Source organism: Meles meles, chromosome 16, assembly GCF_922984935.1.
Source record: "Meles meles chromosome 16, mMelMel3.1 paternal haplotype, whole genome shotgun sequence".
Taxonomy (NCBI): domain Eukaryota; kingdom Metazoa; phylum Chordata; class Mammalia; order Carnivora; family Mustelidae; genus Meles; species Meles meles.
In genome coordinates, this window is record NC_060081.1 from 36,530,310 (window position 1) to 36,543,161 (window position 12,852).

The window sequence follows — 12,852 nt, forward strand, 5'->3', positions numbered from 1 at the left end:
TTGCTCCCAGTCTTTTGCCCACTTTGTTCTTCTAAGAATCAGCCTCCTGTTAGTATGATTTCTGCACAGTACGTCTCTTCCCTGGAGTACCCTTGAACTGAGCCCTGAAAGCATGCCTCCTTCACCTTCTCCTCCACCTTCTGCCCAAGCCGGGCTTCAAGTGCTTGTGAATAAACCAATCAAATAATTTTATCTTAATAGTGTTCACGCTGGGAACTGAGGGGCTACAGTCAGTGAGGCAGACCTACACCACACTGCAAAGCGGACACAGACTTGCTCACCCTTACAAAGCGTTCTCCAGATGCTTTCCTTTATTCAAAGGCAGCCACGTTTAACAGGTGATGTCACACTCTCGCCAGTGACATTTTTATGACTACAAAAATTGCAGTTTACATCCAGGGTCCCGCCACCAGTGCACCTGAACTCGGAAGCAGTGAACAGCTCTCGTGTCCAGCTCTAGAAGACACTTTCTGAGTTTTTCTGACCCTCATCCCCTTGCAAACCAGAAGCCAGATTGCACCTTTGTACCCGGAAGCAGTTTGTGGTTTAAATTAACAAATGTGCTGACCCCTGAAAACCAAAAACAGTGCTGATGCATTTACCTTGTGTCAGATTCCCTCCTATTAAGTATGGAGGGGTGGGAAGGAGCACCTCCAGGGCGGGCAGTTCTCTAAGCAGAGAAAATACCTATGACCCCAATGCTCCCTACTCCTACCCCAGTCTTCTTTGGGGTGACATCATCTCAGAGGAAGCAAAGAGAAGATCAGCCACTGGCACTGAGAACATACAGATTATCAGACCATATCCTGGGGGAGAGAGAGAGAACAGGGTAGTTCATCCCCGTTTTGCTTGGGTTCAGTAATATAAAAATATAATATAAAGGCCATGGCCTCTCTGTCCATTTCCTAGGTTCCAGACCTCTCCGTTAGGGCCGAGGGGCTCTGAGAGGTGGAATCTAAGGAGTCCCAGCAGCAGAGCGAGAACTGTCGTGAAGCCCAGTCTGGGGGTCTCCTGGGGAGTCAGACAGGTCAGGGAAACAGTAGGAATGAAGAGAAACGGAGTCATTTACTGTAAAAGACGCTAGAGAGAGAAGGGGGCAGGACCCCAGGAAAGGAAGCACTGTGGTGCAATATGAGAAGGAGAGAGGGAAGCCGGGAAGACTGTGGGGAGAGAAATTAAGAGGACAAAAAGGAAGGCAGGGGAACAGGAAGAAGGAAAGGAATGTAGGATAAGAAGGAGGGAGGAAGCAAAGACAGAAAGGAGGCAAAGCAAAGAGAGGAAGGGAAAAGAGAGGGAAAATGCCGCACAACCCTGGGAGAGGTAGGAAAAGACTTGAGGCTGGCTGGTCGAGGGAGGCCACGTCGGAGCAAGGATCGGGACGAGGTTGCAACAGTCTAAAGCCAAAATTCAGAAAAGCCTTAAAAACTCTGGCCGGTGAAGGAAGTGTGGCCGCCGGGCCGGTGAGCCAGGCGAGGCCTGGGGACCGACGGGGCGGGCGCCGTCCGCGGGCTAGCTCCGGGCACCTCCTCGGCTTGTCCTGGCTCCCGCGCGCGCCACCGAGACTGCAACGCCGAACTGTACGCCCCCCTCCGCCCGCCGGTCCGCCTCTTGCTTCGGGCTCGGGCTTGGGGTCCGAGAAGCGCTGCCCCTAGGAGGTTGAGGCCGGGATGGGCAGTCCGTGTAAACTACTCAGGCCATCCGGGGCCTTGCCGCTGGGGCTGGACGGCTTCCGATCGGCCGCTGCGGGAGGAAGCATAGGGGCGTCGGGTCACTGGCTGGCGCGGCTCAGAGTGAGAGACCCGGAGACCTGGGACGTCCGCAAATACGGGTGACAGCGCGAGGATCCGGGTTGACACTATAGAGGTTGGAAGAAGGAAGTAGGGACCCGCGCCGTCCAAGGACCCCACGCGCCCAATGGCGCCCATCCTTCCGGATCCCCTTAAGGGAGCCACGAGCGAGCACTGTCTTGGTCGCGTTGCAAACGCTCCCTGACAGCTGCCCGAGTGTACTTGCTTTTGTCCCGCACCCTCTCAGTAAAGGAGGTGATGGGCGCAGGGGTCCGTAAGGCAGCCGGACGGGGGAGGTACTCAGATCCCAGACGCCCCCGCCACGCCCCTCCTCCCACCCAGACCCCAGCCGCGCGCTCAGGCTTGGGGAGCTGCCAGCGTATCAGGTCCAGTGTCCCCCAAGCGGCTCGGGACGCTCGCGGTGGACAGGGGGTAACCCAGCGGGAAGCGGGTCACCAAAGCCACCCCTGATGGAGGGCCCGCGGCGGCCTGGATCCCTTCGTCACGGGAGGCGGCCGCACTTTAAGTGGGTGGCGGACTTCGTTCTGCCCCGCGGCCCGGGAATCCAGCTGCTATCCCCACTGCGAGCAAAGCACTCCCTGGGGCTTATGGGCCTCCGGATTAAGTGACAGTGAATTTGCCAGATCAGACGGCATTCTGCGCGTTGCTCTATTATTTAGGGTTTTGGGAAGGGGCCCGAGTTTCGCCTCTGGAAACCAGCAAAGTGATGCCAGGATTGCGCAACCTGTTTCTCCTTTCCCAGCCCCTGGCGGTTCGGCTTCTCCTGCAGAAAGCTCAAGTTGTTTATACCTAAAGGAGCCCATTTTCAGCTTTCTTCTTTTCCCCTGCAAGTTCTCCTTTAAAAGGGGGAGCTCAGAGCTCTTCATTTTTGGAATCGGGATAATTCTGGACTTTTTCCCCCTGCAGCTGCCGGTGCACCAGTTCCAGGCGCGACTTGCAGTGACTGCGCGGAGCTGCGCGGGACATCCCTGTTTGAAGACGGACACAAGCACGCGCGCGCAAGAACATCTGGTTTCGCAGAGGTTTTCACCGGGATCTAAAGACCTTTCCAGGGCAGAGTAACCACTCTGCTCTCCCCTACCTCTCAGCTTTCTTTCCTAAACACCATTTTGGCTGCTCAGCCAACAAGGTCTTCTGACCCTTGCTTTCCACCCTGTACACTCGCTTCAAGGTGAGGACCTGTTTAGAAAACATCAGAGGAGAGGAGGTTTCTCAGCTATGGCCCAGCTGCCTTCGACACGAGGGAGAAAATGAACTATAGTAAAATAAAGACGGGGGGGGGGTGGGCAGAGATAGATTCCACCCCACTCTACGGGGGCTACTCCAGCTGCTGTGTTTTTAGTTCTGTCCACACCAGCCCCTTGCCATAGGACCTTTCCTCTGCTCCTTTCCCACCCGCAGGGACCCGAGCAGCGTGAGTGGCTGTGTCTTGCCGGTCTTGGAGGCTTGAGCCCGCCGCGTTAGGCGCCCTGCCTGTTCATTTAATCTTAGGGGACAGGAATGATGACAATGGTTTTCAAAATATTGGGACTGCAGTTGCAGGGCCACTGGGACCACGGCTGGGTCGGACAGAGACGCGGTCTGGGAAGTGGTCTCCAGAGGCCGGTCAAGTGAAACTTGGTTGGCTTCGGTGGGTCTCTCAGGCAAATGCCAGCAACCTAGTGCTCTCTGGATGGATCCCTTAAAAACTAACCCTAAGCAGAGATAAGTGGAAGGAAGCCTGGAGTTGAGTTTAACAAGTATTAACATATTTTCTTTAAGGAAAATGCAGTATCTTCTAGATTTGATATCCGAAACCTGTCTTTCCAAAGCCTCTCTGGGAGGGATTTTAGAACCAGGAGGCTTTAATGGTTTCTGAAAACACTGTCAATTGTAAATAACGGTTGTCTTGCAGGAACCTCTGGTGGGGTCTGTCACCTGTCCAGAGGCTGGGAAAGGCTGTGTGGAAATGGTCCTGCACTGGCTACGAAAAGAAAATAAATGAGTACTGAGATTCCAAAAATATCAGGTCCCTTCCAAATGTAGATGAGGTGGAACTTTCCTTTTCTTTCAGGCTCCGAGAATTAAAAAGTTTCCTTTCACAGATGGAAAATGTAAATCATACTTTCTCGCCTATAAAATAGGTAGCCCAGTCTCGCTACCCTTTACCAAGATAAAATTAACAAATAGCGATGCATAATTTGACATTGGATTTGGCTTCCCTCAGGGTAAGAGTTAATGTTCATTTGCACCTGATTTGGAGGATGCACTGAAAGGGATGTGAAGATAGATACAATATTGCACATGTGTTGTGTGTGTGTGCTCTAGACAATCAAAAAGTATTTGCTTGCTACTGAGCATGAATAATATTAAATTGCTCTCAGTAGAAAACTTTTGTTACTTGGGGTGCCTGGGTGGCTCACTTGTTAATCCTGGAATTCTGGGACCAAACCCCACATCCAGCTCCCTGCTCAGCAGGAAGCCTGCTTCCCCCTCTCCCACTCTCCCTGCTTGTGTTTCCTCTCTCGCTGTGTCTATCTACCAAATAAATCCATAAAATCTTAAAACAAAAACAAAAAAAAAGGAAGAAAGAAAGAAAGAAAATTTTTGTTACGGTAAAAAAATCAGTTAATGCTATTCCCACTATTCTTAAAAAGTGAACAATTAATGATAGCAAATTGTCTTATGGGATAAGTTTCTTTGAAGACAATTTAATGATTAGAAAAATTAAAGGCAGTGAGACTTATTACTCTAATTTTTCAAAGCTTGGGGGGAGCAGGGAAGGGGCAGGGGAGGGTCTTTGAATTAAACTTTTCTGCCTGTGAGAATACAAATAGGCATGGAATTCTCATGATTTTTATGTTTCTATTCAAACACTAACACTTGCATGCAAGCTTGAGTAATTTATTCGATGATCATTTACCTAGATCTTTTAAGAACTGTGAGGGTCAGGAAATTAAGATATTAATTTAATAACTAAGGTAGCTAATTATTGCTGTGGATTTTGAAAATGAGTAGGGCGTTTCATAACAAGAAGCAAATATACTGGTAAAAGGGACATGAATGTGAGGGACATCGAATGGCCCTGTTTTTTTTTTTTAAGATTTTATTGACTTATTTGAGAGAGAGAGTGAGCAGTGGGAACGGGTGAGTAGGGAGCCCAATTTGGGACTCCGTCCCAGGATCCTGGGATCATGACCTGAGCCAAAAGCTGATGCTTAACCGACTGAGCCACCCAGGCATCCAGGGCCTGTATTTCTGAAAGAAAGTGTTTTCTAAAGAAAATCAGCCACCAACAGATTGCACCCCCCCCCCACTGGCCCCAATTCACTAGAATTAGTTTAGAATACTGAACTGTGTGGTTTTCCCTCTGGACTGTTACCTACATGTTATAATTTGTTTCTAATGTAGAGTCTGAAATGCCTCAGGACAAAGTGGCTCTGTTAGCAAATGATGGCATTATTCTGAAGATAATGAGTCCCTTTTCTTAAATCTTCTTCCTCCCTGAGATCAGCCCCGGAGGGTGGTGGCGGGGGTGGGGGAATCATTTCAATTTGTGGATATACTTTTCTAATTCAAATGAACCTGCTTAGTTAAATTATTTGATTTGTGTAATGGAGAAGATTCCATTTCTACTCCTAATTCAGCAGATAACTTCCGTTCTTAAGGAAGCAGTTAGATTTGAGGCCAAGAACAAGACCCTGGCAAAAGCACAAGGAAGGATATATGCCTGGGACCCACTCCAGCACTCCAAGACCCTGAACAAAAGCACTTCTACAGATGAAAAAGACCCCTCCCAATCTGTCCTGAAATGTAAAGCTTAAAGGAATGCTAATTCTCAGTTTTTGTAATTTATACCCCAACATGTTTATGTTCTAGAAAAAGTGAAAAGAGAAAAAAAAAATTCCCTCCACTTGACTGTTATTGATGGCATCTTAATGGCTCCTCTCTCTCTCTCACGCTCTCTCATCATGTTATTGCATCTCACTGAAACTACATGGAAATAAAACTTTTTGCCTGGATGTCACATAGAAGGAATCACCGCTCTGTACCCTGATTACCCAATGCCACCTGTCCCCTATGTCTGGCTTTGCAGGTGTGAGGAATATCAGGTAGTAAAGATCCTTTTGTAATCTAAAACATCCCTCTGCCCCAAGCTGCCCTCAAAGTTTATGCTCTGCCCCCTTCATGGCCAGGGCTGGGACCCCCTCAGGTGACACCTTCCTTTTCTGTAGGGTTGGGGAGGTTGCAAATTTCTGATGAGGAGAACCTAAATGCAGGAAGGTTTGAAATTAGCAAATCCAGTCCTTGTTCACCATGAGGAAAATGAGACTCAAGAGCAAGTGAACTTTTCTCAAGTTGTAAGAAAAAAAAAAAATAGAATGCAGAGGCCAATGTAAGAAGGTTCCCCCCACACTGTTGACCATCAATTAAATACCTCCAACCTGTTAGTGGACTTATCAGGGAGTGCTTTTATGGAGGGAGAAGAGGAAAGAGAACTTCCAGCTACATTTCCCACAGAAAGAAGGACCCCCAAATCACACAGAGTTCAAGAGTCTAGACTTGTGGATATATGATTGAAATGCTCTCTCCATTCCCAAAGCATATGTTTAAGAAAATGAATCAAAGACCAGGGCCGGGAAGAGAAGGGAAAGAAGGGAAGGGAGAAACAAAACAGAGAGGCAGTGCTTAGAAGAATCCAAGTGTAGTCCACCACAGAAGCAAAGCTCTACAAGCCACGGAAAGGTGAGCCTGGATGGTGCTTCTGAATCCTGCAGATGGAGAAACTGAAACCCAGAAAGGAGCAATAACTTGGTCAAGGACACAAAACGAGGTTCAAACCTAGGAGTCCTGTTCGCCAACCTGACCCTCTTCTGAATTCTCTCTCTGTACAAGTCAGGAGGGACAGTCCTGGAGACTCTCTCAACTCTGCCTGCCTTTCTAGGAAAAGGGCATACACCTGTTACGAATCAATCGTCTCCAAGAAGCTACAGGCTTAGGAAGTATTTATGCCTGGGACCTACTCCAGCATCCCAGCTCTCCCCTCTTTCTGTCCCTCGGTCTCTTTGACTCTCTCACCAAGTCCCATGCTTACACTCCTCCCTGGCACCCTTTCTAACCTTAGAGCCATTCATCAACCCCCTCCCCGTCCGTGCCCCTCACCTTCCCGGCTGGGATGCTTGAAGGTCATCGCTGCGGCCAGTTCCCCGCTGTGCACGGTGACTCCGGCCCCGGGGGGAGCCAGAGGAGGAGCCTGCGCTGGCGGCCACGGCGGTCCCGGGGCGAGGTAGCCGCCTGCGGGTGCGCTGTACACGCCGTGCTGGTTGGACGCCGGGTAGGCGCACGCCGGCAGGAAGCCGCCTACCGCAGAGAGGCCCGAGGCAGACTGTAGGGACGGAGAAAGACAGAGAAGACAGACCATCAGCAGCAGGCAGTCTCGCAGGAGCAATTGCTGAGCTAGGGGATCCTCATTTCCCCCTGCAGTCCCCTCCATTATCCCCACCCGAGGTCTGGCCTCTCATTTTTCCTGCAAGGACTCTGGCAAAGTGATTTCCACACAAATTGTTATTAATAATCATAAGAGGTGAGGGGGATCATGGTGTTCACCAACTGGGATTTAGAACAAGGGAGTCTTCTCCCATCTGTGTTCCGGGTTCCACCTTTTTTTTAAATAGAAGTATCTTGGCCAAAAGCAAGGCAATCCCTTGGACAGCCAGTTTCCCTCAAACTAGTGCACTTGAGAAAAGGAGAACTAACGCAGCGCAGACACTCGCTGGCTGGGCAGCCGGACACACCAACACATCCCTGGGTCCAGGGAGTTTTCTCTTCTCTTTCTCTCTACCCCCATCTGCCAACCCTCCCACTCCCCCAGTTGAAGACACCTCCTTCCTCTGCCTCTCAGTTACCTGAGTGTATTTAATGTCTGCCTCCAAGGCAGGCTTCTCAAGGCCATTCACTGCTGGAGTGGCCGGGAAAGCCGAGCGGTTCACGCTGGCCCAGTCTTCCATCTTGGGGGAGTAGGTGGCACCTTCGCTCCCAGCCAGGGCCCCTGCGGGGACACAGGATGAATTAGAAGGGGCATCTCAATCTGCGCTGGGCACACACGTGGTTCTCTGGCCTAGACGTTTCCACACAAGCCTCTAAGCGCTGCGCTATTTAAGCAGGCAGCGGAGGGTGCTCAGGCACACCTGAGATACTCAAAACACTCAGCAATCAGGGGTGGAGGGGGCAGCGGGGAACTGGGTTTCGCTTTCATTCCTAGCAGGGCAGAGGGAAGAAAGGCCTGCTCTGCACTCCTCCCAGCCTTCGACCCGCTTCCCACGAAACAGTAGGTCTCTGGTGGTAGACGTCCTATGGGGTTAGGGCTGGGCGCACTCAGCCAAGGTACATTTCCGCTATCCAGAAACAGCGACCTGAAAGGTCCAAGTTCAAATCCCCAGCAGACTTGTGAGAACTACATGGGTTTCTCAGTTTCAACAAGTATCTGGAAGGTATGCAGAATTGCCTCCGGAGACATCCCAGGTCTCTCAAAAGAGGCAACAACCCAGACAACCGCCTGTGTCCCAGGCACACGTCTGCTGCTGGAGCACATGTGTCCACAGGTAACTGAGAGAAGACTCGAGTTTGGAGCAAAGACCAGGTGAGGTCACCTCACTGATTGCACCATGGGGAGCTCTGGCCTAGCAAGTGGTCCAGGGTTTTTGAACCACCCGGATAAACAAAACTGTGCCCGGTCTCCGCCTTGGAGGAGCACCCCACTACCACGGGAACTAAGTATTCTGTTTTCTTCAAGCTTGCCTTCCTCCGTCTTGGGATAAGGTGAGTTTTGCTTCTTAGCAAAACTCCTGAGTTAGCAAGTTAGTTAAATCCTGACTTAGCAAAAGTCCTGAGTCCGCTCACCCAAGAGCACACAATTCCCTGGCTGGTTCTTGGGAGCAAGGGACCCTGTGAAGAGACAGGGGACTTGGTCCCAGCCGGCTTAAGTTCTTTCTGAGCCCCAAATCAATGCTCCCAAACCATCCACCCCCCCTCCACTCTTCCTACTCCTGCCAAGAAAGAGGAACGAGGGTGTGCTGGGTTAAAATTGAAGGCAAAGTGCAAATCCTTGCGACTTTTCACCCCAGGATGGCTGCAGCCCAGGGGCACTGACAAGGGAAATCCCAGCTCCAGGAGCTGCAGGGCTGCTGGGCCTGCTGGAGATACAGGCCATTCAACAAGACCCGCCAGACAGCTCTCCTGCGCCTTTTGACTCAAAAGAGCCTTTGGGCCTGGGAGGAACAGAACCCTTTGGGAATGTTGAGGGAACCCGAAAGATCAGGATCTTAAGAAAGGGTCACAGGATTGACTCTGTGGTTTGTTTGGCTAAGATCTGGTGATAGGGATTTGCATACTTTTTGCAAGAATGAAAAAGCGCAATTTCAGGCCTCCGAATTTGTGGTCGGCGATTGCTCTTCCATTTGGGAAATATTTTCCATATTTGTCATAAAAAGTTCAAGATGTCCGAGGACTCCCACAGAAGGCCCAAGACCCTCAGTCTCCCTGGCCAGCCCTGAACCCTCCCTTTAGCCAAAACCGGTCAGAGGAGGATGGCGTGCTGCCCCCCACCACCCGCCCCACCTCCAACCTTCAATTTAGCCGGTTCCAGGAACGCTACAGAGGGCCACAGAGACTGACCTGTTTGCTCCATAAACGTCCGAATGCCCAGGATGTTGCTGACCGAGTGTGCGGAGGGCCATGAACGGGGTATGCTGACGTGGCCTGCTGTGCCCGGGACCCCGTGGTGGCTGGCCATCTTGGCGCCCGTAGGCGACACAGGGCTGGGGTAGGGATACTGGTAGATATGGTTGTAGGGCAGCGCCGGCTGCGGCGGCGGCTGCTTGCTCGCCTCGTAGGGCCCGGGCTGCGCCAGGCTGCCAATCTTATTGCGCAGGATTCGGCTGATGGAACTCACAGAGGGCACGTTGTATTTGTCGCAGACGCCGTCGGCCAGCAGCCGGTCGCGGATCTCCCAGGCAAAAATACCAGGGTCGCCCTGCTTGTAGTCCCGGATGTGTTTGACCACGTTGGGGGTAGTGACGCGGGGTTTGCTGCCCCCGATGGCCCCGGGCAGAATGGAGCCTGTCTCGTTGTAGCGCGCCAGGATCTTGCTCACGCAGCCATGGGATACGCGAAGCTGCCGGCTGATGTCACAGGGTCGGATGCCCAGCTGCGCCAGCTCCACGATGCGCAAGCGGATGGCGTTGGGCAGGGGGCGGCCGTTGACAAACACGCCGCCCAGCTGGTTTACCTCGCCATACGTCTGCTCTGCGGACGCGCCGGACGAGAGTAAATAGGCGGGAGAGAAAACACCGGCGGGTTAGCCAAGAAGAGTGGCCACACCAGGCGAGGGGCCGCACCAGGCGCGCCTTGGAAGGTGATGGGCAGAGGGTCCTCAGAATCTCGCAGTGCAAACGCACTGCGGTGCAAACGCACCGGGTCCGGGCTCCAGGAGTGGGCGCCCGCGTAGGCACTGCAGAGGGGGACGCCGCGTGCTTCAGCCCTGCTTGCCCTTTCTGGACTTTTGACGCATCTAAGTGGCACATCCCCTCCTGTAACACGCAAGCTTCCCCACCCCCAACCTCCCATGGCTCGGGGCGTGAGGAGAACGCTACTTGTCTGGGACCCGGGACCTGCTCTCCCAGGGAGAGCAGGCGAGAGGGAAGGAAGGCGCCAGGACCCAACCCGCCTTGTCTGCCCGCCCGCACCCCACTTGCCGCTCGCCCCTTACCCATAGCGCGCGGGCCAGCCAGCTGCCTGGCGCCGAGGCGACCGGGGCTGGGCCCGGCGCAGTCCGGGAGAGCTCGGGCGCCGCCGCCGCGGGAGAGGCATAGAGGGAGGGCTCGCGCGAGTCGAGAGCCGCGGCGGTCCGGCCGCGGGCTGGAAACGCGCCGTGCGCCGCTGCCGAGCGCGCAGCCGCCCTCTCCCGGGCTGGCCGCCGCCGCCGCCGGGCGCTCCCAGGACACTCTCCACGCCCGCGACCCCAGGCCTAGAGTGAACTTCATCCGATTAGGAGAAATTCGTCTGACCGGGAGGCTGCAGCGTGCGGAGATCAATTTGACGTGTCCTCCACGTCAATCTCGACAGTCACGCCGGAGACGCGCGAGTTGGCAGCTCATTGGTTCCCGTCACTGCACCCCGGCGCCCCCCTCTTGGGCCTGAAACTCTACCCCCTCCTCCTGCTTTCCTCCCCCCTCGGCCCTTCTCTGCAACCCATCCCCCCCCCTACACACACACACACACACACACACACACACACACACACACAGAGAGAGAGAGAGAGAGAGAGAGAGAGAGAGAGAGAGAGACATACGAGTGCTAACCCCAGCCGGACCTGGGATCTTCCACTCTTTTTGGCTCCCCTCAAAGCCGCTAGGCCTCCACTTTTGAAAATGATGAGGTAGTCGTTCCAAATTGATGAGTATTCATTGGTGCTCTATTAGTACTAGTACTAGTTTTGGGTTTAGTTGTATTAATACTTCCAACATTACCGCTAAGATGTCAGAGGGTAAAAGTTGATCATAACAAGGTCCTCAGTGCATGGCTGCCTCTACCGCCTCTCTCCCCTGGCAGGGCATGGGGAGAGTGATGCCAGTGCCTGAACGCCGGGCAACGTACTGCAGGGTGCCTTTTGGGGAGAACTATTTGCGGTTGAGCAGACTCCTCCGTGTCTCATTTCCAGACAACACCCCAAACATGATGTCAGGGAAATCTTTACAATATTTAATTGCCACCCACACCACTAGGATAGTGGTGTGATTTCAGTGATGTGAAAAAGGCACATTCTAGATTCTGGCTTTCTGTGGACAGGTCCACCCACCCGCACTCATTTCTGATAGGTGGCACAGGATGCAAGTTGGAAAGTAATCGTGAATTGCTGCCCCCAGGAACAGGGATCCTTCTCTCCAGACCACAAGATTGTCTTGGTGGCCTGGCCTGTAGGACATCACTTGTCATAGCTTCCCCTCTAGGCCTAAAGGATAGTTCCTTTCTTCCAGGCCAAGAACCCCACATTGTTCCCTGCCCGGGCAACCTAGCGTCATCTTTCATTCAGCACCCTGGCTTCCAGGGGTCCTTGTTAAGTCACTAAGTAGTCCTTTCACCCTTATATTTAAGGGGGAGGGCTTGCACAACCCTGAACTCTTTGGCCTTAGCATTACCCATCAACTCTTTTCTATTTCTAACTGCATCAACACCTGGTTCTGGACTTCCCAGTCTGTGTCGCCAACCATGGCAGTTCCATAGGGAGTCATACAGTGGGGTCCAAGAGATAGCAGGTGCAGAGGGAGAAGTCTCCCAATTTTGCACCAAACTGACAAAAAGAGGCTGGGACCTGGGAGTTCTGAGCTTGGGGTCAGTGAGTGCCCAGGGCATTGATGGAACTGGCAGGAGCAGGAAGGAGCACCTAGGAAGAAGCGTTCAGTTCTCAGGATTCCCAGCTCTCCTCAGGAAACAGGAAGATTCCCCTGTCCTCCGTCCCCATCCCAGAGATTCTAGAGCTTGGGATCTGGTGGAGAGCTGCATACTGAGCCTGAGCAGCCACACTGCAGGAGCCACACGTGGATGTAACCAGCAAAGCCGAGGGAGCAGCGGTGATCCTGTTCCCTCCACAACCCAACCAAAGAGCATCCAACAGCTCCTAGTCAACCGGCTGAAATGTGTAAATTAGGAGAGCCTGAGCCACTGGGCTCTCCAGATAGAGAGCGAGGGACATTGGCAAGAATTGTCCCTGGAAAAAGAAAACCCAGGTTCAAAGGAAGTGAGGACACTCCCCTCCTGCTGCATGGAAAGCATAGCGCTGTCTTGGGCTCTGGGAGGAGAGGACAGTCAGCGCTCTGGCGGGAGGTGGTTAGGGTGGAACTATTTGGAAGACTAAGCCTGTTCACGACCCTGCAGAGTCGAATTACTGAAGCGGGGAAGGGGGCGGTTTGGATTAAGGTGGGTGCACTGAGAGAGGAGCTCAGGCGGAGAACTGAGCAAACACAGCATGCAGAGTATTCAGAGGCCCCACGCCATATCCTGAGCACAG

The 12,852-nt window shown here is 52.8% G+C and overlaps 1 protein-coding gene across 1 annotated transcript; it reads right to left on the minus strand.

Annotated features, from left to right (window-relative positions):
- Positions 1–1,648: 1,648 nt before the first annotated feature.
- Positions 1,649–10,828, minus strand: PAX1 (paired box 1). The gene is made up of 5 exons (XM_045981889.1): positions 10,555–10,828; positions 9,462–10,091; positions 7,694–7,836; positions 6,951–7,173; positions 1,649–1,740 (listed from the first exon to the last, which is right to left on the minus strand). The coding sequence occupies exons 1-5, from the start codon at positions 10,826–10,828 to the stop codon at positions 1,649–1,651; spliced, it is 1,362 nt and encodes a 453-aa protein (XP_045837845.1).
- Positions 10,829–12,852: the final 2,024 nt, after the last annotated feature.